This window comes from Pseudorca crassidens, chromosome 5, assembly GCF_039906515.1.
Source record: "Pseudorca crassidens isolate mPseCra1 chromosome 5, mPseCra1.hap1, whole genome shotgun sequence".
Lineage (NCBI taxonomy): Eukaryota > Metazoa > Chordata > Mammalia > Artiodactyla > Delphinidae > Pseudorca > Pseudorca crassidens.
In genome coordinates, this window is record NC_090300.1 from 149,214,818 (window position 1) to 149,242,252 (window position 27,435).

Below are 27,435 nucleotides of genomic sequence, written 5' to 3' on the forward strand. Positions count from 1 at the left end.
AAGCCAAAGGTATGTTCTCAAGATAAACCCCACTTGGTTATGGTGTATTACCCCTCTTACATATTGTGGATTTGATTTACTAGTATTTTGTTAAGGATTTGTGTCTATGTTTGAGATAAATACTGGTCTGGGATTTTTGTCTGGTTTTGGTATCAAGATAATACTCATCTCAAATGAATTGAGCAGTGTTCCTTCCTCTTTTGTTCTCACGTCAGTTTTGTGTCTTTGGAGGAGTTTGTCCGTCTTGCCTCCGCTCCGCAGGTTCCCTCATTATGGGTTGGTGTGGGACCTGCGATGCTGTCCTGCCCGGTCCTGACACCAGCAGTTAGGGTCTCCTCACTCTTCATCTTAATCGTTCTAGCTAGAGCGTTCACTGGATTTTGTTTATCTTTCAAAGAACCAGTTTTAGTGTAATTGTTTCTCTCTATTGTTTATCTTTTTTTTCTATTGCATTTATTTCTACTCATATATATTACTTCTTTCCTTCTCCTTACTTTGGCTTTCCTTTGCTCTTCTTCTTCCAGTTTCTTTATTTTAAATCCAGAATGTGTTTATCGGGAGGTTTTTCTGTTTGTCTTGATTCAGTTGCTGCCACGCCTGCCCCTCCCACATCGTCTGCTGCTTTCGTGATGGCAGAGACGGTGCCACGGCCCCAAATATTTACTCTCTAGCCCTTTAAGAAAAAGTTTGCCAGCTCCTAGTACAGGAAAATAAGCAGAAAATACAGACAATTCACAAAAAGAAATGTAAAAATAGTTCTTACACATGATGTTCATTCAGCCTTTTTCGCAATTAGGGAAATACACATTGTTGGTGGGAATGCAAAGCAGCTCAGCCTCTCTGGAAGAGCAGTTGGTAAGATCTGTGTCTGTGCTTCCATTTGGACCCAGCAGTGCCAGTGTAGGAGTTTACCCTGAATGCACACCTCTAAAAATAAGGAAACACGTGCACATGAGGTCGTTCATCGCAGCACTGTCTATACCTCCAAAATATTGGGAAGTACCTGTTATCCAAGCCTCTCAAACTGGTTGAATAAACCTGGTACATTCACACTGTGGCGGACCGCGCAGCTGCCAGGAGTAGCGAGAAGACCTTTATGACCTGGAATGAGGTGCTTTTCCGGGAGACATTAAGTGAAAAGGCGAAGAGTAAAGAAACGTTTATAGTACACCGCCTTTTGTGTGAGAAATAGGAAAATAAAGCAAGCATAAATCTACTATCTCTATAGAAGGAAATGCAGGAAGGATAAGCCAGAAAGCAGTGGGCTGGTTCAACCCGCAGGTGCATGGGGTGGGGTGGGCAGAAGGACTTTAGGAGGGAGTGACATTTCTTTGAGTTTATCTTTCTATATAGCTGTGATTTTTAGAAGTACGTTCTACACATTCAAAACATAAACTTAATGGATGGAAGGAAGGGAAAAACCCTAAAACTGAAAGGAATTGTAAGTAAACAAACCTGATTGTATTTCCAAGAACTACGTAGCCACCCTTAAGAGGGTGAGGGGAGAGAGTTGACAGAGGTCAGTGATGGACACAGCACCCTCGGTCCGGGACGAGGCTGTGTAGGAAGCACAGAAAACCAATTCTGAACTCTTGTTCCTAGCTTTGTTTCTGTAGTGGTTTGGGTACAACAGTTGGAACTGATTCTGTATCTGTGATAGCACTGAGCGAAGGTGTTGGTGTTGGGAGCCAGGGTTCTCGCTGCAGAAGGAAGGCGCCCAGACGTGGAGCACAGCACTGGGGGCCCTGGCGTGGACTCGGGGCTCTAGGATAGAGACCTGTATCTGTTACGCGGCCCGTGTGCACATGTGTATTGTATGTGTAGGGGGTATGCATATCCATGGGTACATACGTGTGCATGTGCACAGCATTCGTTCTCAGCTCCGTGTGCTAGAAGAAGAAAGACACGGAGCGGCAGCAGTGAGCACACCGAGGCGCCAGGTCTTGGCCTTCAGCACCTGTCCCTCTCAGGAGAACCAGGAAGGGAGGAAGGAAGTCAGGCGTCAGCCGTAAATGTCAGTGGACTGCTCAAGCTGGAAAGTAATTCAGCAACCGTTGCAGTAAACCTTGCCTCTGGCAGAACGACCAGCGGCTGTTAAACGGAGGGGGAGCTGGGTGAAGATCGGGATACTCGTGAGGTCCTGAAGTGTCTCCTCTCACACTCTTATTGGTGGCACAAGCCAAAAATAGTACCGATAGTGGAGCCGTGCACGGCACATGGCCCGGGTGACAGAAACCTGCGTCTCCCGGAGGGTAGGTGGGTGTCCCGTGGGTCTGGACGTGATGCTCAGGTACTGCTTCAGCCAGGAATGCAGCATCTGACTTGAATCCTGAGAAAACCTCAAGCAAATGCAGGATGAGGTATGTGCTACTTAATGATGGAAAGAACTGGACTCTTTCAAAGTGCTGGTGTTGTAAAGGACAAGGGAGACTGCTGACCAGGCCAGTGAGTGCAGCTCTCGATTGCTGGCCCAGCCCTGGACGAGGGAGGTGCCAGCTGCCTCGCAGTGCACGGGGGTGGCTGGGGCTCCAGGCCTTGCCCTCGCCTCCTCTGCCAGAGCGCCTGCTTGTGTTCCCACGTGCCTTTCCCTCGGAGCGCTTGTCACCGAGGCTGGTGCCCTGTTCCACCAGCACATGTACATATTTCTGCTGGGTTTTGTGCAGCAGACGGTGGCCTGTTTGAGGGCAGACTCTTATCTGTCTTGGCTGACTTTACATCTCCCGGAATGGCGTTCCTTAATAATTATGGAGGACACCAGAGAGCTTTTAGCTTATGCGGGTTATATCTCTGTATATTTACCATATTAGAAATTAAAACTAAAGATTTTTAAAAATATTTACTAACTCATTTAAAAATAACAATAATAAGCTCATTATCTCTTAACATAAGTAGCACATATTTATGAAAACAGTTCTAATACAACGAGATGCCGTGAGAAGGGTAGGCTTGTCTGCTGCGGTTGCTGGTCTCTCATAGCTGGCGAGAGAGCAGCGTCTGGGTGGGTTCCGTCTGCTGGGCGTCCCGCACTGTGTGGCCTCTGGAAACCTCCACTGTGCGCGTGTGAGAGAGGAGAGGGAAAGAGCAAATGGCGTCTATAATGTGACCCCTGAAAGGGTCTCGGGCACCCCCAGGGGTCCCTGGGCCACTCTGAAAACCGCTAGCTTAGAACAAGTTCTGGTTCCTGGAAGGCATTCAGTAAACATTTGTCAAATGAACTAATAAATTCCAAAATGGCCATTTGAGGGGGCCAACGCTTGGTTGGATTTACAAGTTCTGACGCACTCACGCGGGTGGTCTCTGGACCTGGGTTCCGCATCCAGCCTCAGTGCTCTCTTCCCGTGGCAGGTGTCCCCGTGAGCAGCAGAGTGTCCTCCAAGATCCAGCAGCTTCTTAACACCCTGAAGAAACCAAAGCGCCCTCCACTGAAGGAGTTCTTCGTGGATGATTTGGAGGAGGTGTTGGAAGGTGAGTGTCCCAACTCCGGCATACTAGTTTGTGCAGACAGGGCGGCCGTTACAACTGAGGACACAGGCAAACGTTCTTCATATGTGGGTCAGACCCAGACTCTGTGGTCATCGTGTGTGGTGGGGACCTCAGCGTCACACATGACCTCGGGCTCTGTGTCAACAGCTTGTAGTTAAGAGACAGCGTCTCTCTGTGCCTCTGGTCCGGTGGTTAGTACTTTGTTAGAATACGTCTAAGATTTCATTTTACTTCCATGATTTAAATTTTTATTTAAACTTTAAATCTGAAATACTTGTCTTCCCGTGGTTTTACTTATTTATTTATTTTCCCCTTGGTTTTAAATTATTATATCTTTAGCAAAGTTTGGGCTCTTTTTCAGGATTTTAGCCTCTCATTTATGAATGATATATATATTTAGAGAAGAAGAACAGACTTATTTTTTTAATTACCAAGAAACAGAAAGGAGTATAAACCTGTAGAAAAGTAAGAGAAGTGAAGCCCCGTACGAGATAGCAGCGTGTGGCGCGTGGCTGGGGCCTCGGGACACCAGGCCACCCCCTGCCCCCGGCCTTGCACCTCTGCTGTGCGGTAGTCCCACAGACAAGCTCTGGTGTCTCCTCCTACTTGGGGATTAGACATGGCTGTTAGGGCACGTCTGTGTAATCAGATCACGCCTTTCAAATTCAGAGTTCAATGCTATGAATGCTTTTTAGGAAGTCTTTCGTACATTTGGGCAAATCTTGATGACATATCCACTGGAAACGTAAGAGACTTGACTTTATTCTTTTCATTCAGCGTGGTTTGAGCACCTAAACTGAAGTGGTTATTCTACTCTCATCCTTTATAAGTGGGGACACCTGCTTCTCAGGTGCCTTCTGGGTGAAAGCCTGGGGGTCGTTGTAATCCTGGGGTTACAGTAGCCAGGATTCATCTTGATCCATGACTAGCTCTCTTTCCATCCTTGCTCAGTTGGTCTGTGACTGTTACAATGATGGGGAAATCTAATAGCCTTCTTATAATTGGTATTTTTAAGGAAGAAAAGTATAAAATGTGAATGCCTAACGGTAGAGTACGTGCCTGCTTCTGTGAAATGCTGCTTTTCACACTCGGTTTTGCTTGTAGTGCAGCAACCAGATCCAGGTCAGCCGAAGCCTGAGGGCGGCCAGACGGCGGTGCTGAAGGGGGAGCTGCTGACCGTGGGCAGCACCTGGCCGCCGTCACTGCTGGCCACCTTGCAGCAGTGGGGCACCACGCAGCCCAAAGCCCCGTGCCTGACCGCCCTGGATACCACGGGGAAGGCCGTCTACACCCTCACCTATGGCAAGTGTCAACAGAAAGCAGCTGGGCGCTGGCTAGCTGTGAAATATTACATGTCGTACAACACAGACGTGCAGCTTGAGGACCATGAGAGAACAGATTCCTGACAAGCTGACACAGCTGGCAGGGAAACAGAACCTCGCCTCCCCCCGGGGGCCCCTCCCGGGCCACTGCCCTTCCCCCCCCGGGGGGCCACTTCCTGCCTGGTGGTTTCGAGAGTTCACATCTGTGTGTGCATTTCTGAACAGTGGAGTTTAGTTTTGTCTCGTTTTGAACTTTGGACAAGTGGCGTCAAGCAGTATGTGTTTTTCGTGTTTGGCATCTTTTGGTTCCATTCTACGTGTTTATGTAACACGAATCGTGTGCATTTGGCTGGACATGTTTTCACGGAGCACTCAGCCCCGAGGCACTTCTGGCCCCCAGGCCGGCGTCCCCCACAGCCGAGGCCAGCGCCCTGCTGACCGCTGGGTGTGAGCCAGTCCGAGGTGCTCTGGGCTGCGTCTTGCTCAGCGTTGTCTGAGGTTCATCCCTGTGCTCTGTGCTGCATGGTCAGTTCATGCTCGTGGATGGATGGTATCTCATTGTGAGAATGCAACGTCTGAGCTCAGCAGCAGGGGGGCGTCTGGGTTGTGTCCGCTCCGGGGCTGCTGCGTGTCAGGCTGTTGTGAACGTTCTCTGTGGGTCTGAGGTGGACGTGTAGGCGTTCGTGCTGCTGTAGGCGTAGGACTCGCACGTCAGCTTCAGGACGAGCTGGCGAGCTGTTTCCACCCCCCCCCCCCAGCCCTGGGGGAGGAGTCCCAGCACTGGATACTGTCTGTCCCCGTTCGCCTTCCTTGAGGGAGCATCGTGGTGTCCAGTGCCTGGTGCCGAGGGTGCTTCTAATGTGCTTACTGGCAGCTTGAACACCTCCTTCTATGAAGTACCCAGATCTTTGGCTCATTTTTCTGTTCGCTTGCTAATGCTTTTTATGTTTCAGATACACACCTTTTGTCCAGTACATGTTTTGCAAATATCTTCTTCCACCCTTTGCACTGCCTTTTAACACTTTTAATTGTGGCTTTAGATGAAAAAGAAGCCTTAACCTAGGCTTAGGTTAATGTAGTCTGATTTATCTGTTTTCTCCGTTGTTTGTGCTTTCTGTTCTGTGTAGGAAGTCTTTGCCAGACCTAGGGTCACAAAGGCATTCTCCTCCTCCGAGTCTTCTTCTGAAGACTCGTTCTACTTTTCACACTTGTTGTTATGATCCATCTACAGTTTAGTTTTGTGTATGGTGTGAACTTGGACTCATTTTCTCTCCTATGAATGGAATTGACCCACTATCATTTGTTGAGAAGCAGCCCTTCCCCCAGATATGGCTTTGTCATCCGTCAGGTGAAAACTGTACTTGTGGGTCTGTCTTCTTCACCATCCGCGCTTGCTGAGTTGCTGGAGCTTTACGAGTCTGTGTTGGATGTCAGTCCTCCAGCTCTGCGATTGCGCCTCAAGATTTCCTTGACTATTCTTTTTTTTTTTTTTTTTTGCGGTACGTGGACCTCTCACTGTCGTGGCCTCTCCCGTTGCGGAGCACAGGCTCCGGATGCACAGGTTCAGCGGCCATGGCTCACGGGCCCAGCCACTTTGTGGCATGTGGGATCTTCCCGGACCGGGGCACGAACCCGTGTCCCCTGCATCGGTAGGCGGACTCTCAACCACTGTGTCACCAGGGAAGCCCTCCTTGACTATTCTTGGCCCTTTACATTTCCAAGTAAACTTATTTATTTATTTATTTATTTTTGGCTGCGTTGGGTCTTCGTTGCTGCAGGCGGGCTTTCTCTAGTTGCGGTGAGCGGGGGCTACTCAGCTACTCTTTGTTGCGGTGCGCAGGCTTCTCACTGTGGTGGCTCCTCTTGTTGCGGAGCACGGGCTCTAGGCGCGTGGGCTTCAGTAGTTGTGGCACACGGGCTCAGTAGTTGTGGCTCGCGGGCTCTAGAGCGCAGACTCGGTAATTTTGGTGCACAGGCTTTGTTGCTCCGTGGCATGTGGGATCTTCCCGGACCAGGGCTCGAACCCGTGTTCCCTGCATTGGCAGGAGGATTCTTAACCACTGCACCAACCAGGGAAGCCCTCCAAGTAAACTTTAGAATCAGCTTGTCCATTTCCAGAAAAAAATCCTTCTGGGGTATTGATTGGCAGTGCACTGAACCCATTGTCCAGCTTGAGGGGAATCGGTGTCGTTGCATTTATGGGATCTTCCAGCTCATGACCCTGGAATATCCCGCCTTTGAAGGCCTACTTTAGTTTCTCTCAGTGACGTTTTACGCTTTTGAGTCCAGGAGTCTTGAGCTTCTTTCGTTAGATTTATTCCTATTGTAATGGAATGATTAAATTTTTTTCTACTCAATTGTTGCTTGTAAATAGAAATGCAATTGATCTTTTAAATGGTGACTTTGTATCTAGTGATCTTGTGAAAGTGACATATTAATTCTTTTTGGTCTACTAATGAGTAGTTTTGGACATCCTGTGCACAAGTTGAGCCCCTGTGAGCAATGACGGTGTTGTCTTGGCCTTTCTAGTTCTCACACCTTCGGTTTCTGTTCTTGTCTCACTGCACAGGCTGGAACCGCCAGTGCAGTGTGAATCCTTCTCTGTCTTAGGTGGAAAGCAATTGGTCTTGAAGTACGCTGTTTACTGTAGCTTTTTTGCTTGTTTTATGGTAGAAATTCTTTGTCATAATGAAGTTCTGTTTCTAGTTTGCTGAAAGTTTCGCACCATGGGTTGGCTTTTTCTGCTTCATCGAGCTGACCACACAGTTTCTCTGCCCTCCTCCACTAATTTGATGAATTACATTGATTAATTTTCAAATGTAAAGCAGCCCTTGCATTCCTGGATTAAATCCCACTTGGCCGAGATATCTTTTCAATAAACGCCTGGATTCTAGTTGCCAGTATTCTGTTTGGGGTCTTCGCACCTGTGCTCGTTAGAGACATGGCTCTGTAATTCTTTTTTGTTTGTTTGTTTTTGTTTTTGTTCTGCGGTACGCGGGCCTCTCACTGTTGTGGCCTCTCCCGTTGCGGAGCACAGGCTCCGGACGTGCAGGCTCAGCGGCCACGGCTCACGGGCCCAGCCGCTCCGCGGCATGTGGGATCTTCCCAGACCGGGGCACGAACCCATGTCCCCTGCATCGGCAGGCGGACTCTCAACCACTGTGCCACCAGGGAAACCCTGTAATTCTTTAAGAAAGGAGCTCGCTGCGCACTCATGAGTGTGCTTTGCTGACAGCCTCCACCTGGAATTCAGCTTCCGGGTGCGGGTTACACGAGGCATTGGGACCAGGCCTGTGTTCCATTCAGCACAGACTTCCCTTGTGAGGGAGCCTGCAGGGACTGCGGCCGGACGGCGTCACCCGCATTCACTGTCCCGCACTTCCCGGGAGCCCTTCTTGTGCCTCGCTCTGCCTCAGTGCTTCCTGAAGACCCCAGCCTGTGGTCCTTCTCTCCTTGTCTTGCGTTTTAAGTCTGTATCCACTACACCCGTAAGACACCACTCACTATTCTTGCTTTTTAAGTCAGGAGTCGTGCTGTTTTTTCTTTCCTTTGCGGAATGTTCCTTCCTGCCACTCCGCGTTTCCCACTGTAACCTCTCCTGCTGGCTGTGGGACTGCCCGCGTCTTCCTTTGTGAAGGCGGACAGGCATCTGTCAGCACTCTGAAGACTTCTGTGATATCTTTTGAGGAGTGAGATGCCAGATTATCGCTCCTCTCTGGATGAGGATGTGTCTTTTTCCCTGTGATGGCTTTTTGGCTTTGGCTTGCATCTGTCTTACTGTGATGTACATATTTAGCTGTTATGTTCTTTGGAAGTTTCCTGCTTGGGGTCCACAGGGCTTCGTAGATCAATGGAATGGTATCTTTCATCAGTTTTTGGAAAATTATAGCCATAATTTCTTGATATAGTGCTTCTTCCCCATTTCTCTCTCCTATCCTCCTGGGAGTCTGATTACATTTATATTAATACCTTTTCTGAGTCCCACGTGCCTTTTTTATATTTTGCGTTCTTTTTTAAAAATTTGATAATTGATTAATTTTGGCTGTGTCGGGTCTTAGCTGCAGCATGCGGGATCTTTCATTGTGGTGCGTGGGCTCTTCGTTGCAGCCCACAGGCTTCTTTCTAGTTGTGGCACCTGGGCTCTCTAGTTGTGGCATGCAGGCTCAGTAGTTGTGGCGCACGGGCTTAGTTGCCCTGCGGCGCGTGGGATCTTACTTCCCCAACCAGGGATTGAACCCACGTCCCCTGCATTGCAAAACTGATTCTTAACCACTGGACCACCAGGGAAGTCCCATGGCATCCTTTTTATATATATACTTCAGTTTGGAGATTTTCTGTTTTCCTTTATTCACATTTTATAAAACTGGTGTGATCTGTGTGACCCTTTCCTCTTGTGGGGGGGGGGTCCCCAACCACGGGTTTTGTCTTATGTGGCGACTTGGGGGCTCTGCCTGGCCTTTCAGAGGTTTCCACCCGCTGTGCATGGCCCCGAGATTCAGCAGACTCCTCTTGAAGCCCCAGTCTCCGCGCCCCAGCAGCAGCACTCCGAGGGGCGCAAGGCCGTGAGATGTTTGTCTCCTGTGGGTGCCAGACGCTAAGCCCCGCCCCCCCCGCTTTTGTAAGAACAGCTGCTGAAGGTCAGCTCACCTCCCAAGGGTTTCCCCAGGGGTCTTAACTCCTCTAGTTGTCTTTGCTGCTTCCGACAGATGGTTTTGCATTTTATCCAGTCTTAAGTCATTTTGGGTGCGAGTGCTGGTCTGCCACCACTGCTCCTTCCTGTGTGGAAGCAGAGTCTCCGACCTTTATGCTTTTAAGATTCATCCGTATCATTGTGTATAGTTGTAGCTCATTCATTTCTGTTGAGGAATGAATATTGAATATTTCAGAATGTATGTCTCCATTATACTGTTGATGGACTTTTGGGTCATTTCCAGTTTTAATTGTTACAGATAGTGCTACCGGGAACATTCCGGTATGTGCTACCTGGTGTGTAAGCGTGCATTTTTGTAGGGTGTGTACTTAGGAGAGGAGGTGCTAGCTAGTTCTGGGATTATGACATCTTTACATTTATCAGATAATTCCAGACTTTTCCAGTTTGCACTTACCTGGTCAGTGTATGAGTCCCACCTTCTCCCTGTCATTGGCAGGCTTATTAATTTTGGCTCATCTGGTGAGCATATGGTGACAGTCGTTGTGGTGCTGATTTGCCTTTTCCTGATGACTAGGTCGAGATCTTCTCCTGTTTTCGATCATTTGGGTTTTTCTCTTTTGTGAATGTTGTTGAATCTTTTGCACATTTTTATACAGGGTTATTTGTGGGCGTTTTGTGCGTTCTGGATGCCAGTCCTTGTTGGCGGCTTACTGTGTGCCCTGGCCGCTCACGGCCCTGCAGCAGGCTTCCCTCCTCCCCTCCTGGGCTCTAGCTCTGCTGTTCTCCCACCCGCGTTTAGACTTGCCGCCCACCCGGAGGGAGTTTAGTTTGTGTGTGTGGTGTGGGCCTGGCCTCCGGGTCAGTTCTTCAGGAAAGATGGCAGTTGTCCCGTTCTTGTCCCCTTGGTGCTACCTGTGTTGTCAGTGGAGTTGTCCACACGGGGGTGGGTCTGTTTGGGGTTTTTTGTTTTATCACGTTGATTTATATTCTACCCTTACGCCAATAGCACGCTCTTTTTTTTTTTTTTGCGGTACGTGGGCCTCTCACTGTTGTGGCCCCTCCCGTTGCGGAGCACAGGCTCCGGATGCACAGGCTCAGTGGCCACGGCTCACGGGCCCAGCCGCTCCGCGGCATGCGGGATCTTCCCGGACTGGGGCACGAACCCGTGTCCCCTGCATCGGCAGGTGGACTCTCAACCACTGCACCACCAGGGAAGCCCTTTTTTTTTTTTAAAGATTTTTTTGTTGTGGACAGTTTTTAAAGTCTTTATTGAATTTGTTACAGTGTTGCTTCTGTTTTATGTTTTGGTTTTTTGGCCTTGAGGCATGTGGGATCTTAGCTCCCCAACCAGGGATCGAACCCACACCCCCTGCATTGGAAGGCGAAGTCTTAACCACTGGACCGCAGGAAGTCCCAGCCACACTCTCTGAATTGCTGTCGCTTTATAATAGTCTTGACGTCCATTGAGAAAGTCTTCCTGTCTTGTCTCCTTCTTCCAGAATGTCTTGGCTTCTCTCGCCCTGGTATTTCAGTGTCAGTTTGTGTCAGGTGCCACAAACACACCTGTTGAGGTTTTCGTTATCGTTGCCTTGAGCAGTTTGAGGAGAATTAGCACGTTTGCATTACGGTGCCTTCTAGCAAATGGACATAATAGGTTCCTCCGTTCATTCAAATCTTTATCAACCTCAGTACTGTTTTATAAGTTTCTGGGGGGAGACTTTGCATATTTTTTGTAACACATTTTCTTAGATATTTGGCATGTTTATTTAAATCTTATTATAAATAGTATCATTAAAATATTTGCTGTTTATTGATGGCACATAGATACTAAATGCTATTTGCGTGTTGCTGTTATATCTGATAGCCTTGCTGATTTCAGTTATAGGATTCATGATATGTGCAGTCACGTCTTCTGCAAATAATGACAGTTTTGTTTCTTATTGTTTTACCTTCTCTGCCGCTTTCACCCCAGTCGCATTGGCTGAGACTTTCAGTAACAGGCAGCTGTCCTTGACTTACTCCTGCTCTCTGAGGGAAAGCTTTCAATATCTGACCATTAGTTATGATACCGCCTGTGGAATTTTTAAAGATGACTTTTAACAATCACATTAAGGAAGTTTCCTTTCATCCCAAATTTAAGAAGGATTTTTAAAATCCTGAATGGTAAATTATTTTAGTTTTTTTCACCTTTATTCTGTTAATGTGGCAAATTATGTTGATTTTCTGTTAAACCTCTTTGCATGGTTGCAGAGAGGTCATGATGCGTTTTTCTTTTTATAAATATCTGGATTCAGTTTGGAAATCTTTACGTGTTACAGTTACAGTTATTAACATCTTGAGTTGACCTTCCTATTTAGGCAAAGGCAGCGGTGTTTTGAGTTGACTATTTTTCTCATTTATTTCTCAGGCCCCACAGTTCACTTATCTCACAACGTTGTGCCCGAGTTTAGACTATTTACAGCAAAGGGCGTGTGGTTGCCGCGTGGTTGCCAAGGGGTGGGGAGGGAGAAGGACGGCTCTGTCTTCCTGCTTTGCTGCACCGCGCAGGGTGAGTGGGAGGGCTGCTTCCGGTTTGGGGTGGACTCAGGCGTTTCTGTCTTCCTCCCCCTCTCCCCCTGCCCTTCACTGTCCCGTGTATCATGTGCCGCGTTCCTCAGGGAAGCACCCACAGGGCTGGGCACCTTCAGGAGGGGTCCAGACGCTCCCCTCCAGCCACCCGTGGCTCTGCCAGGTTCCCTAACATCTCCCTGACTGTCTCCTCTTGAGTGGAAGCAGAGATGAAGATGGACCCACCTCATGAATTGTTGTTGTAAAGGTTAAATGACTTATATGCCACTCTTACAAGGGATATAATTGAGACACATTCAAAGACATGAAAGCGCATTCACAGTGCAATGTTGATTGAAAAAAGGGTGAAGTATGATCCCATTTCTTAAAAATTATGCATGTGTGTGTGTGTGTGTGTGTGTGTCTGTGTGTATACATATATAACAGAATGCTTTTTTCAGCTGGCTTTTCTACATTCTAAATTTTCTATAATAAAATGCTGTTTTACTTTTCTGTTAAGAAAAATAAATCTGTAAGTTGTTTTTAAGAGAAAACTTCATTGCAGCATTGTGCAAAATAATTATCAATTGGAAACTACCTGAATTTTCAGCAATAGAGTAATAATGGTATGTTAATGGGATATTATGATTGCTACATTAAAATGTTAATTATTAGTTTCTTAAATTTTACATTGCTTAGTATTTTTATTTTATTTTAGGCAAACTTTGGAGTCGGAGTTTAAAACTAGCTTATACTCTACTTAATAAACTGACTAGTAAGAATGAACCACTACTTAAACCCGGAGACAGAGTAAGTAACCAAATGCACCTTTGTTGGAGTGAGTGAGAATGGAGACTAAAAATCTGTTTCATTGACATCAGTGTGCTCTCAGTTGTTCAGATTTACAGCATTAATACAAGGGATTTAAGTCAGCAATGAAAAAATATTAAATGTGGAAAAAGTTTGTGTTGATGTAGGTAAAATGATCGTTCCTTTTATCCTCCCTTATTGCCCCTTTCCTGTTTCTTTTTTTTCTTTTTTTTTTTTTTTTTTTTTTTGCGGTACGTGGGCCTCTCATCGTTGCGGCCTCTCCCGTTGCGGAGCACAGGCTCCGGACGTGCAGGCCCAGCGGCCATGGCTCACGGGCCCAGCCGCTCCGCGGCATGCGGGATCTTCCCGGACCGGGGCACGAACCCGCGTCCCCTGCATCGGCAGGCGGACTCCCAACCACTGCGCCACTGTTTCTTAAACCTCTTTTCTCTTTGACTTCATATGTGTTGATTTTAATAAAAATATTAATGTCAGATATTAATCAGTGCTACATTTCCAAAGCTTAAGTTTTGTGAAGAAACGTTGACCTTACTTTGAAACTCTGTGTGTTTTATATTCATCTCCTTCCCTCTTCCATGTGGCCAGAACAGAACTCAGAGGAGGCTTGGGGCTCAGTTCCTCGTCCTGCACTGCCCAGCATGGTTGGCAATAGCCACAGGGGGCTGTTTAAATTAACCCAAATTAAATGAAATTAGAGTTTTAGTTCCTTAGTTGCACGAGCCCCATTTCCAGGGTTCAGTCACTGCGTGTGGCTGACAACTAACTACCATATTTGATAGCTCGGAGAAAAAAAACGATTCCACCATTGTGGGAAGTTCTGCTACACAGCACTGCTCTAGGCAAACTGAGCCAGACTTGGGGAACCCTGGTGTAGCGGGAGGTCCAGCATGGTGAAAGCCAGCATACTCAGCCGTGAAATCCCCAGTGAGAAAGGTTGCCTGAGGTCAGGTCACCCAGCAGGGAAGCTGTAGGTTGACAGGATGGTGTGGGGTTTCAGACTGCTCTCGAGTGCCTCAGTCTTTAATGTGGACCAGTAGCCAAGGACATTTATGGACCACGAAACTTCAATGTGAAAGAGCACAACCAAAGGGCAAAAAATGGGGAAAAAAAGAAAAGGGGAAAGTGGGGGGAGGGAGGGAGGAAGAGGAAGCAGACCTACTTGGAGGAAAGCTAGATACGGAAAACAGTTGTTTTTTTTTTTTAAATTAGTCTTAATATCCCTGGAGATCTGAGGTGAAGATATTGCTCCATAAATCAACAAGAAGATGCTAGTGGGGGAGACCGAGATGGAAAGTAGGAAGGAAAAACGGTGCAGATTAGACTTGATCAAGAAGGCCGACATCTGACTGATAGGACTTCCAGAAAGAGAAGGGGGAACAGAGAGTAGAAAGTTTTTAATGCTAATGATGATGCAAGACTATACCCCGGAGCGGGGGGCGGGGGGGGGGCGGCGAAGGACCGTCAGGCGGTGCGGGGACCCCCACCGAGGCGCTTACCCCAGTGCTGCGTAGGGCAGGGTGCAGGAACCTCGCGGCCTCCTGGGGAAAGTGGGCTGTGCACAGAGGCCAGCAACCCCAGGGGGCCTCAGTTTCTCAGTGTGGCACTGGGGGAGACAGCTGTGCTTCGGAAGCCCAGAGGGAGTACGGTCTTCCTGGGCAGTCGACGGATGTGAGGGTGGGGCACCATTCTCAGACAGGCAGGACTCAGAAGCCTGGGCTCTTTCTTGGGAAGCTCACAGAGGGAGCGCTCCCGCATACGAGTGAGTGGTCCAAACAGGAGAGCCACCAGGGTGGCCCAGGGTGACTGCGAGCTGTGGGCGAGGAGCAGCCGGACAGGACCAGAAGGGCGAGGCCCCAGGTGGGCAGGCTGGTCAGCAGCTGGTGAAACCCAGGAGCTTACCTGACTGGTTGGCTATTTAGAAATACTATTGACAGGTTTGACACACCCAGCGGGGCATTTCCGAGCAAGGTGGCCGGTGCACACAGAGGAAGGGAAGCCGGTGAAAGAGGCAGTGGCTGTCACCACCAGAGAGAAGGGGCACGCTTGGCTGTAGAAACGTAAACAGTACAGGAATGATTCCTTATGATACCTGGCGCTTTAGAACAAACCTGTCGGAACCCCTGACTTATGTTGTGCTTTAAAATGAATGATTCTAAGAATCACAAATTTCTTTCTCTTGAAGAAAGTTCTTGCAAGGACAAGGACTTCCAGATACTTCGTTGACTTGCAAGTGAATCCACGCAGTTGGGTTAATTATAAAGGATTGATGAAATCACAGTTAGCGATTGATTTAGTGATTGGAAATGAATGGCAAGTTCATCCTCCTGTGATAATATACTTCATATATGTGAACAAACACAACCTTTATAACAGATTCTCTAAGGACATGTATGTTCTACCAGACATCCAGTCTCTAGGCTAAAGGTCACAGTTCTTAATCGTGGGACAAATGCTATTAACACCAACTTTCAAAGGAGATCTTTGCCGTTTTCAACAAACTTATTAGAAACTTGATTTCCAGTCCTCAAGTACAGAATTTTGATACAGATACAGCTTAAATTTTGTCTTATGAAGTACAGGGTTATTAATTATCCAAAGCCCTCGAAGGCCCTGTGTTAACGGTTCCCTCAAATACTATTCTGACTTATCATGTAGGTTTCGAGCACACTATTATTACAATATTTGGGACTTAGAAAAACCTCATCCCATAAATAGCTTTTAACTTAACCAGACATTATAAGAAATGGAAATTGGGATGATGGGAGAAGAGAAAGATGGGTAATGAAGAGGGCTCAGTGTTTGTCTACAGTAACAGGAAATAAAACACATGTCCAAATACCTTCACACGTAAGACACAGCAGTGTGAGCATAGTATCGAAAAAGATAAGAGCAGTTGGCAAAAAGAGGATATAAAGCATGTTAAAAGTGGCTGTCTTGGGGAGTGGGGAAGGGTGATATGGGTGTTGCTTTTCGTTAGTACTTTTCGTCATTTTGATTCTGTGTTTTAAAACTTTTTCATAAAAATAAAAATGTAAGGTAAATGTAATAGAATATGTAATTTAAACAGTGGCAGCATGATGACCAGGTGGGAGCAGGAAGTGGGCCCCCCCTGGAGACTCTGAGAGGGCAGCTGTAGGGGTCTTGCTGAGTTCTCTGCCCACCACCCTCCTCTGTTAATGTTTTGGTCTTGAGCGAAGGTCTGTCCAAGTAAAACATTGGTGTCAGGATTTTTTTCTTTTGGAAGACCTTTTGATAGACTTTGATTCCTGGTTCCCTCCTCATGTCCAGTTGTTTTTCACCTGGGCTACTTGATGGTGGGTGATGGTCCATCACGTCCTTCCCTGAGTCGCTGCTGCCCAGATGGTCAGAGTGGACGGAGCTGGACCTAGACCCCGCGGGCAGACCCAGCTGCGCTTGCCTCTAGCCCCAGGAGTTTAACATTATTTTGTCGCATGCGAGGTAAAGACCGTAACCTAAAGACTGTGTATTAGAAGTTACATGGCTACAGACACTTAAGGACCAAGGGTTAGCACTCAAAGTAACGTTTTCTGTCTCAGCAGCAGTCATTCAGATGACTGAATTATTCACCAGTGGATTTCACGGTTTTCCTTTGTACTCTCGTAGGTGGCACTGGTGTTTCCTAATAGCGACCCTGTCATGTTCACTGTTGCGTTCTATGGGTGTCTCCTGGCAGAGCTGGTTCCTGTCCCCATCGAAGTGCCACTAACAAGAAAGGTAGCAAGCGCGGTGCAGGCCCCAGGTTCACGGTCTCTGACGCTGCATCCTGAAGTCCACGCGTCCATTCGCAGGCCTTAATCTCCTCACTCCAGGTGCCGTCTGGAGCCGGGGGACAGGCTGGCGGGTCTCAGAGAGATTAGAGCAGCTTCATCTCCAGACGCTCCTTTTATGTATCTCGCTGGTGACAAGGGCACTGGAACAGCTGTTGGTGGGGCCAGTATCACTTGATTGAATTTCCCAACAGAAACTAACATTTTCTCCTCCAATGCATAGAAGTTGGGATTTGATGAGGTTTTGTTAAATCATTTCTCAAAATGGTGTGTTTATTGATAATAACTTTCATTTCTTGGGGATAAGTAAATCATTACAGAGATGTCTTTTAGCTCACTTCTAAGTGATAGTTTTAAACATATGACATTCTCTTGGGTTTCTGTTCACTTCCATAACAGCGAGCAGCTTTCATCGCTGACAGATGACTTCTGGCCGGGGCAGGGGGCGGGTTGCTGGTGTTCTGGGTAGCTATTACATTTTAGGTATAAATACCGGTAATCTGATTATTGAAGAATAGATCATTTTAGGAGTAGATTCCGCATGTATTTTAGAAAATCATAGTTTTCTATGGTATCCCAGTGCTCAGGCAGTTGTTCACATGAGCATTATCAGCAAGAAATATTCAAGAATCCCAAAGGTGAAGCTTGTGAATAAAAGCAGTATATCCCGAAGGATAATATGTGATGAACAGATATTTGAATACCAGGATTCTTAGGGTAAAACTAGAGTTTGTAAAATTTATAAGAAGAAAATGATAAAACTCTACTGAAGGACATATTCTGTGTGGAAATAATTAAGATTGCTAAGGGTCAGGCCTGCCCATATTAATCAGTAAATTTCAAACACAAATCAAGCGTAAATTTCAATGCTGTTATGTTTGGAGTTTATTAAAACGGTATTAAATGTCATTTGCAAGAAAAAAGTTTGAGAAATTAGCCCATTACCCAGAACTTTATATGTCATGGCAGAAAATATATCTTTCAAATTTAAAAACAATTGTATTTTATTTGGATGAAAACATAGTATATACCTATAGTATATACCTACACAGGGCTGAATTGTCCTAATTTTCCACGGGCTGAGAGAAAGAGTTCTGCTCTGTGTGAGCTGAGCACCTCTGCCTTCTCTGTTTCTGCAGGACGCTGGCAGCCAGCAGGTCGGGTTTCTGCTGGGCAGCTGTGGCGTCGCCCTGGCCCTGACCACGGACGCTTGTCAGAAAGGCCTGCCCAAGGCCCAGACCGGAGAGGTGGCGGCCTTCAAAGGTGGGCCTGTGGGCGGGCAGCATGCGGCCCAGTTCTCTGCCAAACCGGGCCCTCGGGCGTCCTTTCCTGTCAGTGACAGTTACAGAGACGGAAGGGCCTTCAGGAAAAGCGAGGCCGTGTTCTAGGCCTTGGGGAATCTTGCTCCTCGCCTGGGTCAGGCTCTCGACCTGTGCTGTCCAGCCTGGGGGCCACTGGCCATCAGACATAAGTTCATAAAGGTTCAGTGAGGCGAGGCTCCTCAGCTGTCAGCAGCTCGGGCTGCATGTTGGGCGGCAGAGGCGCCGTTGCGGGGAGCAAAGACTCCTGACCCTCACCTCTGCCGTGTCCCTGTCTGCACCCTCACAGGTTGGCCCCCCCTCACCTGGCTGGTGATAGACGGGAAGCACCTGACTAAGCCCCCCAAGGATTGGCACCCATCGGCGCAGGACGCGGGGGCCGGGACCGCCTACATCGAGGTAGCCACCTCGCCTGGCGAGGCTGAAACAGACCCCCGTGTTCAGGGCTTGTTCCCCGAGTGTAGCTGCTGCTGCTTAGATCACAGGCAACAGCTTCTGTGCTTTGCCTTCACCCCAGAAAGATGAGGTGTCTTGTGGGAACTCACTGAGATCCTCCCCTGGGGACCAGCCCGCGTGCCCTGTCGCCCTCGGTACCTGCCCAGGGTGACCCGACTTCAGCTGAGGGTGTCACCTCGAGGGCCTGGGCGTGAAGTGCGCTCCAGTTGAACCGATGGTTGGTGAAGGGGGACAGCCTCCAGAGACATCGCCTAACGAGCTTGTGCTTTTGAAATCTTGCAGTATAAAACCAGCAAAGAAGGCAGCACCGTGGGGGTCGCGGTGTCCCACGCATCCCTGCTGGCACAGTGCCAGGCTCTGACCCAGGCATGCGGCTACTCAGAAGGTGAGGGTGTGGGGCGGCTCTCCAGCCGGGCACAAGGCACCTGGATGCTGTCCGCGTAGCATCTGCTGTTTAATCCAGGTCGTGCGGCTCGCGAGCTCGGGGCCTCTGCTCTCCTGGACAGGTGGAGTTTGGACATTGGCGTTACAGAGCGTGAAACCCACTCACTACCCATTGGTCTGTGCCCAGTGAGCTGAGGGGCAGCGCATTTTGCATTTTCTTATCGGGGCGCACTTTTTCGTACTGTTTTCTGTGGCTGGCTTTGGCTTAAGCTGTCACACACTCGGAGGTACCAGTGGAATATTTGTGGTCAGGGCTTGTCTCTTGGCAATGTACCGGCAGCTCCCTCTTCACTGTGAAATATCAGCTGTGTAACGTAGAGAACTTTACTTCTTTCCACTAAAATACTGGAATTGAACAAAACTAGGAAGTAAATTGAGTGGTATGTGTAAAATCTGAAATATCAGTGTTTAGAAGCAAGGGCTAGCTGAGGGCACCGGGCAAGACTTCGGTGGACATTTGGAAAAGGATTTTAGGTGTGTTCAAGGGCCTGCGTAGTTTTTTTTTAATTCTATCAAATCAGGTCCCCCGGTTTTCTTTTTCTTCAGATCCAGTGCTAACCATACATGTATCACCTATAACTTGGGCTCTTTAGCCAACAAGGGAACGTGTGTACAGTATTCTTAGCAGAATGCAGCAGCATTTCCTGGCACACAAACCAAACTTCCTATTCACTGTTGGGTGTTCCTCCTGTGGGTGCGCCTGGCAGCCCCAGGCTCTGTCCTCTGCCTGAGCTCTGAGCTCAGGGCTGTGCTGGAAGCGGCCCTGGGACCCCAGCTACCGCTGCGCCCTACAGCACGCTCGGCACAGCCTCTGGGAGAGAGAGTGGGCAGGAGGGAAGGAACAATCTCTGAAGGGAAGTGACACAGGGAGCCTGTGACATTTCCCGGGGCTGCAGGATGACGTGAGAAGTGGGGGTGTGCGGGCGTAGGGTTTGAGTGGTGAGAGACCTGCCACGGTCCTTCATCTCCACATCCAAGCCTGCAGCCTCTGGAGTGTATGCTGCTCCCTGTGTTTCCAGATTAGTGATCAGCAGATTCTCCGTTTTAATCCACAGTTGTATGACCTACTTTTATGTTTTTCCAGTAATTTGAATAACCAAGTAACTTGATAACCAACATTATTGATTGATTGGTGCATGGCATTTGGGAGCGCTGTGTATCTTTCCTAAAACTCTTATATGTTGATGATGTAATCATCTCAGGGTTTCTCTGAAAATGCACATGACTTGTGAGGAGGGTCACTCCCCACAAGTCATGGTTAAACACGTGGTTTAACCATCTTTGTCCTCTTTCAGCTGAAACATTAACAAATGTGCTGGATTTCAAAAGGGATGCCGGCCTCTGGCATGGAGTGTTAACAGTGAGTGCTGTGTCTAAAAGACCTGACTGTTAGAGGGAGGGTTGCTAACGTTTCACGTCCGTGGGTGACACCAAACCCTGTCATAGCTGATGGATAACGCTTAGTCGTGTTGGTGTGAACGGTGTCTCTGGACTGAGCTGTCCTGTGAGCAGAGCTCTGATGCTCTCTGTGCCTTTCCTGGCGGGGTGCGTGCCCAGCCCCGACCGCTCGTCTCTTTGCAGAGTGTCATGAACAGGATGCACGTGGTCAGCATCCCATACGCGCTGATGAAGGCGAACCCACTCTCCTGGATTCAGAAAGTGTGTGCGTATAAAGGTAACGGAAATAGCACCATCTCTCCATTCATCCTTCATTAGAGAAGTCTCTTTGAATTTATCTTTGGCGATTAAGAAAAAATAAAGCAGCATGCAGAACCGCAGGCGTGTGTGGGCCGGGGCCAGGCTCCCCTACAGCTGTGGTGGGTCTGAGTTGCCAGCGCTGGGGAGCTGGGGGGTCGTGGAGGACAGCTCTTCTCTGCAAGGGCCGTAGACTCCTAACTTTATTCTCTCACAGAAATGCTCCTAATTCTTAGTTCTTGAGGTGGTTTTGATTTGAAGTTAGGGCTCTTCAAGCTACCAGTAGCAAAGCTGTGTACTCAAAGCGGCTTATGACCCAGAGTGAGGGGGCTGCCCGTGGGGCCCAGCCTGCCCTGCTGTCCACCTGTGGTCAGTCGGTGCTTCCCCAGCACGGCCACACCTGCGTGGTCTGAGCGTCCCTCTGGCTCTGCTTCGGCGGAGCTCGGGGGCACCTTTAGTCACCCCTGAGGGGGACTCGGGCTTTTTTCGCACTGACTTGTCCCGGGTGGCCGTGTGCTTGCCGACTGCACCGATGATGGTGCCAGTTACCGATGTGGACGTGGGCTGTGCTCTGTGGCATGTTGGGCGCTGTCTCTGTTTACCCTGTCTAATGGAGGAGAACCAAAGTCTGGTGGGGCGTTTGGCGGGTGCCTCTGCTGGTGAGAGCAGGGCCGGGAATGAGGCCCAGCCCGTCTGTTCACATCGGGGGCCTCCCCGCAGCCCCACGTCCCCGGGGTCCCCAGCACAGGGCAGGCCCAGCCTCATGGCTGTGGAAGGGGCAGCTCGAGAGGGAGGGGCCAGTGTGGGGAGAGCAGAGAGGCTCCGAGAGAGAATCAGTTGCTAACGAGCGAGTTGATTTCTAGGTACGCTGGGCGGGGAGGCTGGGCGGCAGGGAGCACGCGGCCTGCTCTGTGTGCACGTGCCCCTGACGCAGGCGCGTCCCCGCCCCCCCGCAGCCCGGGCCGCGCTGGTGAAGTCCCGCGACATGCACTGGTCGCTCTTGGCGCAGAGAGGTCAGAGGGACGTCAGCCTCAGCTCCCTGCGCCTGCTGGTCGTGGCCGACGGTGCGAACCCGTGTGAGTACCGCCTGCCCACCCCTGCCCCCGCGGGCCAGCCGCCGGGGCTCAGGGCTGAGCCGGAACGTGTTGGGTGCCCCGTGGACATGGGTGCGTCTCCTGCTCTGTGACTCGGGGTCTCGTGGTGACTCACGGGTGCGTCTCAGATGTGTTTGTCAGGCCTCTCCGTTTAAAGTGGTTTTGACACAGTGGACGGGAGGTCCATGCCTGAGCGGGTCTGACCAGAGTGTAGATACAGCCAGAGCCCGGTTCAGGCTCCCAGCCTGTGGCCTGTGCCCCACTGCACTGGCGTGGCCGCTGCGCGTTCCCGGCCGCCCCGTGTCCTCCCGGCGAGTTTTTTCACTGCTTTAACACCTGTGTATCACTGTTCGTGCACTGAATCCGCCCTGGACCAGAGGCTGCCTTTCATCTAATACCCTGTCCAGCTGTGGCCCCGACACTCGGGAGGGCACCCTACATTCTAGCACCCCAAAGCCTCTTGTTCCCTCCACCCACCCCGAGGGCCCCGCCGTCCTGCCTCCAAAGCACCAGGAGCTGCTGGCTTCTCCAAGCCTCCACTGCGGTGCATCCGTCGAGCCACCAGGAGCCCGTCCCGGGGCTGCTGCCCCCCAGACCCCAGATCCCACCACTCCGAGTGCCCATCACTTCCCTGTAGCTCCGAGCCCTCTGGACGGTCTTGTGTGTCCTCTGCTGGACACAAGGACCCATGACCAGGTCCCCTCCTTCCCTGGAGCCTCGCTGTGCAGAGAGAGGGTGCAGGTCAGGGTGCAGCCCCGGGGCCCCAGTGGGTACAGGGCTGTGCTGACTCAGGCCCTGAGCGGGCAGCACCCAGCCTCCTAGGAGCTGAGTTTTCGTGGCCCGGTGACACTGGCGGAGAAGCAGGGACAGAGAGCTAGGCTGTGCCCACAGGAGAGGCACGGCAGGGCCGCCTGGCAGAGGCTGCAGCTCCAAGGCACGCCCAGGAGAGGGCGCGCACGTGGCCGGGGCCTCAAGCGGTGGAAGGTTCGGCTGCGGCTCCTGGGTCACCTCCCCCTTGGCAGAGCTGCCAGGAGGCGGGTGAGGCCGTGGGTTAGACCTCAGAGACAACGCGGGGCTGAGAGTTGGCTGCTTGTTTGCTGGTGATTTGAGAACGCGCCCTGTTTTTCATGGAAAGAGCCCCACCCCCTCCCCATGAGACTTTGACTGTGAGGTGAAGGGGTGCAGCCTCCAGGCCCGGCGCCGGGCGTCCCCCACGCCGCGTGCCCGTCGGCCTTGCACTCAGCTCTTGCGTCCACTCTGTCTCACGCAGGGTCCATATCCTCCTGTGACGCGTTCCTCAACGTCTTCCAGGCCAGAGGGCTGAGGCCGGAGGTGATCTGTCCCTGCGCCAGTTCCCCGGAGGCGCTCACGGTGGCCATCCGCAGGTAGACCATGCTGTAGACGCTTAGTTCTTCCTCGTTCAGCCGAACTACCTGTGGTAGCAGATTTGGTTGATCTGTTCCTGAGCAGGAGAAATCGAGAGCAGCGACTGGCCCTGGGCCCGTTTCCCAGGTGTGTTGGTGCTGTAATGGGGCAGCCCCAGGTGCCACATCCAGCAGCCTGTGTTGGCCGCACGTCCCACACCGGCCTGGTTTGTGGCGCGAGTTCGATAGCGGCTCCCTGGGTCGCCATCTCTGGATTCTTGCAGCACGCGGGCTGGTTTTCCCGAGTGTTCCTCCCATCAGGAAGGCCTTGTGTCCCGCAGTAAACACTGCAGCCAGGACTCGCCCCTATTCCGGGGCAGGGTGGCCGGTGGCCAGTGCACATCAGCTGTGGACGGGGGTCTGTGCCTGTGGGACCCTTGACCTCCCAGTGGTGCCCCCAGCCCCTCCGCCCCCCAGGCTGCATTGTCTCTGGGCTCATCCATGTCGCTCCGCGGGCCTCCGCAGGTGTGCCCCTCGGCTCACCTTCCTGCCCACGTCGTCCACGCTGCCCTGAGCGCCATCCTCGGGTAGAGGGCAGCGTCCTTGCAGCTGAGGGTGACTTAGTGTTAATTTTCCACCCTCAACTCAAATTAGCCTCAGCTGTGGTCTTGTGTTACGTCTGTGTATTTATAAATAGTGGTGTAAGTGATGGTAAAATTTTAGTAATAATTAGCATTGAAAACAACGTCTTTATTCTTTACAGACCATAAGGTGTTCTTCGTTCCTTTGTTCTGTGGTGATTTCTTGTGCTCAGCAGAGTAGTGTTTTCCCGCTGGAGAAGATATGACATTTGTTTCTCAGCATCCTGGTTCCTGCTGCTGCGAAACTAATCAGGCCCAAACTTGGCGTCGCAAACAGCAGCAGTCACTTTCCTCCCTCTCCTGCTTCCCACGGTCAGGAGTTGGGAAGGGCTGCTCAGGGCAGTTCTGCCGGTAGTTTGATGGTCTCGGGCTGGCACGGGCTGGGGAGTGGCCGGCGCTTCGTTGTTCCTGCGTGCGGTCCCAGGCTCCTTCCCCTGGCTTTGGTGCTCGCAGGCTTGCTCCCAGGAGGCGTGTCGCTCTGCTCACCTGCTGCTCGGGGCTCCGGGGGATGTCCCAGGACGGCCTGGTGGAAGCGTCCTTGCGGCCCACAGGGCCCCCCTGCAGAGGAGTGCGTGGGGTGGGGCGTCGTGCAGACCTGTGGAGATAACATGCTGCCCCCCAAGGTCCTGCAGCCAACGTCCCCACAGCCGGCGCAGACGGGCATCTGGCTGCTCATCGTCCTGTCGGCAGGGGGCCGTGGTCCTACGCCCACGGGCTCTTTCCCCTTGTCAGTTAATCAGTTTTGTTTCCAGGCCGCCTGACCTGGGGGGCCCTCCTCCAAGAAGAGCTGTGCTGTCGATGAGCTGCCTCAGTCACGGGGTGATCAGACTGGACGCGGAAGAGAAGCTTTCGGTCCTGACGGTTCAGGACGTCGGTCAGGTGATGCCTGGAGGTGAGGTCACAGCTGGGGATGGTCTTGTCCTGCGGCCGGGTGGCAGCAAAGGCTCTGGAGCACGTGAGCACCAGAGGGCTTCAGGTGATTCCCCATGTGAATTGGGATTTTAATTAGTAACATATTTTTTGCTTTTTGCCTCCCTTTGTATCAAGTTAAAGTTGTGCTGAAATACGAGGTGTGTCTATGGCCTGTGAACCGGACTCTGGTTCCCCACCGTTGGGGAAGTAGTGCCAGAGCTCGGGTTCTGGGTGCTCACTGCACACCAGGCAGTCGTCACGCCTCTCTCGAGGCAAGGCGTCAATCTCAGACCCCTGGACGTCTGCAGGTAACCCGGTGATGAGACTGTCTCTACATCCTGACAAGGGCCTGTTAGGGGAGCAGCGTGGCCCTGAAGGTTCCCAGGGATCCCTGTGCTCCCAGAAAGGCCCCGGGCCCAGATGACGCATGCGTCGCGGGGTGTCTGTGCCGCCGTGGCAGCCGGCGAGCGCAGGAAGGTGACGGCGCTGTGCCCTGAAGCTCCCCCCGCAGGCGCGAGCACACGCGGGACCCTGCGCAGGGTCATGGGGGAGAGTTGAGAGCAGAGCCGGGCCCGGGAGGCCCTGCGGCACTGAGATGGGGAGCGCCCCTCACCGCAGTGACCCCGTGGCTGCTCCAGCTGCCCTCCTCCCCGTGCTGGCCCTCCTGGGCTCCGGGCAGCTGCCAACCCACCTGGGCACCTCCGGAGAGCGGCCCCATCTCTGCGCCAGTCGCCCCGTCTGCTGCTCTCCGGGGTACAGGGCCTGCGTGGGCGGGGCGTGAGCCGCCCACGCTCGGGGACAGGCTGGGAACCAGTGGGAGGGCCACGGGCCGCGGTCTGGGCCTGTGCGTGTGCCAGAGGTCGGACACGTAGAACAAGTCGGGACGTTTGAGTTTGTTTCTAGTTCCACTTTCTTAGAAGCGTGAGTTGTGTTTTTTCCTTGCATAAGTCTACCAAAAATAAGGACTCAGCGGTTCTGTAGAGGCAGAACTCCAGCATAAACATTTTATGAGGGGTAAAGAGCAGGGTCTTTCTGATTTTTAGTTGTTATGTGGCGAGCACAGTAATTCTTTAAAAGATGGTGAAATATTGTAATAGGTGATTCTTTTGATTGAAAGTATAAGGACTCTCGTTTTATTCTTAAACTTGGACCAGGTTCTGTGTGTGTGCACACACTCCCTCAGGCACGTGTGTGCTCCCTCAGGGGTGTGTGTGGTGTGTGTGTGCACGTGCTCCCTCGGGTGTGTGTGTGTATGTGCACATGCTCCCTTGGGGCGTGTATGTGTGCACGTGCTCCCCTGGGTGTGTGTGTGTGTGTGCGCGTGCGTGCACACGCTCCCTCGGGTGTGTGTGTGTCTGTTGCCAGGATTGTTGCAGGTCTGTCAGTGAGGACCTGGGGGGTCTTGTTTTCGGCAGATGCGCAGCCTTCTCTGTGCCAGCCCCAGGGTTGTGTTAGCACGGCTCGCCGGGGTTGTCCCTTTTGGTCTGGTTGTGGCGTGGGCGGGGTCTCTGTTGCATTAGAATGCAGGCGAGTGCATGGATCTGGGGGGAAACGCACACGCAGCAGTGCCACCCTCCGCTGCCTGCCCTCCTGAGGCTCTGGGCCACAGGCGGCCGCATCGGCGGGCATGCTGCTTGGTGAAGACAGAAGGGGGTCATGGGGCCGCGGGAGGGGCCCACGCTCGGGGGGGTCGTCAGACCTGGTGTGGGAGCCAGCCCGAAAGGCAAAGGTGTGAGCGGGTGGCACCGCCCATCTCCTGCGGGTTCAGGAGGGCGGTGCCGGGGGGGACGACAGAGCCCGCGTGACTGGGAGCATTTCTGTCACCTTCAGGCACCGCGTGTGGAACACGCAGGCTTGTGGCCAGAGGGGTGTGAGTGTCCAAGCCTGGAGCACACGAACTGTTCGTGTCCACCCTGCAGAGGCCAAGCCCACGGGTCTCTGGGGATGGCCCATCTCAGTGTCCTCTTTGTTCGTGCCCTTGAGGGTTGTTTTCTCTCTTTAGCTAACGTGTGTGTTGTGAAGGTGGAGGGGACCCCTTACCTCTGTAAAACCGATGAAGTTGGAGAAATCTGCGTCAACTCCAGCGCGACGGCGACAGCATACTATGGGCTGCTTGGGATCACAAAGAACATCTTTGAGGTCCGTGCCTGGTCCCTACTTTGTGCAGAGGTCGAGTCCGCAGCTGCGGAGGGGTGGGAGGGGACAGTGCGGCTCTCGGCAGTGCCCGCTCTGTCAGGCCAGCCCTGCGTGGGCACCTCGTGGCCCTGACGGATCCAGGTTGGCCCAGGGAAGCTGGCCTCTGGGCTGGAGCCGTGGGGTCGTCAGGGGAGTCCAGCGAGTGCCCCCCAGACCCCGGGCCGGGACGGGACAGGCCGGGAGGGGGAGCACGGGCCGTGGAGGCCAGGAGCCTGAAGGGGGTCTCACCAGACGGCAGGGACTCTGGCCCTGGTGGGAGCCCCTTCCCCTCCAGGCAGACGCGGTGATGCCCGTCTGAGGAGCCACGCCCGGCACGGGCAGCGCATGCCTGGCCCTCTCTCTCACCTGCCTGCCGCTCGCTTGATCCCTGTGGACCACGCCTAACCTTGTCCTCCCCACTCTGTGCAGACTGTCCCAGTCACGGCAGGGGGCACGCCCGTCTCCGACAGACCTTTCACCAGGACGGGGCTGCTGGGCTTCATCGGGCCTGTGAGTATATCCCGCTGGCAGCCCTGGGCCTGCAGATGGGCTCAGAGCTGGGGAGGGGTGCTGCTCTGCATCCCCTGTGCACAGGACCCCCCCAACAGAGTCCCGGCCTCCAGAACGTCACTGGGGCCAAGCTGGGGAGCCCTGTCTGTAGCGCAGGAGCATCAAGTCCTTAACAGACTTCACCCTCAGCTGCATTCCCATCT

The 27,435-nt window shown here is 51.6% G+C and overlaps 1 protein-coding gene across 23 annotated transcripts in view; it reads left to right on the forward strand.

Moving 5' to 3' along the window:
* The window catches only part of DIP2A (disco interacting protein 2 homolog A), a 92,014-nt gene that overhangs the window by 34,564 nt on the left and 30,015 nt on the right, over positions 1-27,435 (forward strand). For 22 of the 23 annotated variants that reach the window (XR_010943913.1, XR_010943914.1, XR_010943908.1 and 19 more), the window contains 14 exons: positions 3,346-3,465; positions 4,588-4,785; positions 12,722-12,813; positions 16,459-16,569; positions 17,762-17,885; positions 18,231-18,340; positions 18,680-18,782; positions 20,137-20,201; positions 20,423-20,516; positions 21,493-21,612; positions 22,901-23,015; positions 24,388-24,527; positions 26,550-26,686; positions 27,152-27,232. Coding sequence is in view for 13 of the 23 variants with exons in the window: in XM_067739773.1 (XP_067595874.1) it covers positions 3,346-3,465; positions 4,588-4,785; positions 12,722-12,813; positions 16,459-16,569; positions 17,762-17,885; positions 18,231-18,340; positions 18,680-18,782; positions 20,137-20,201; positions 20,423-20,516; positions 21,493-21,612; positions 22,901-23,015; positions 24,388-24,527; positions 26,550-26,686; positions 27,152-27,232 (1,610 nt within the window). In the remaining 10 variants the exon portion in view is untranslated. The remainder of the gene's footprint in view (positions 1-3,345; positions 3,466-4,587; positions 4,786-12,721; positions 12,814-16,458; positions 16,570-17,761; positions 17,886-18,230; positions 18,341-18,679; positions 18,783-20,136; positions 20,202-20,422; positions 20,517-21,492; positions 21,613-22,900; positions 23,016-24,387; positions 24,528-26,549; positions 26,687-27,151; positions 27,233-27,435) is intronic. The other variant, XM_067739765.1, reaches the window with a different exon arrangement.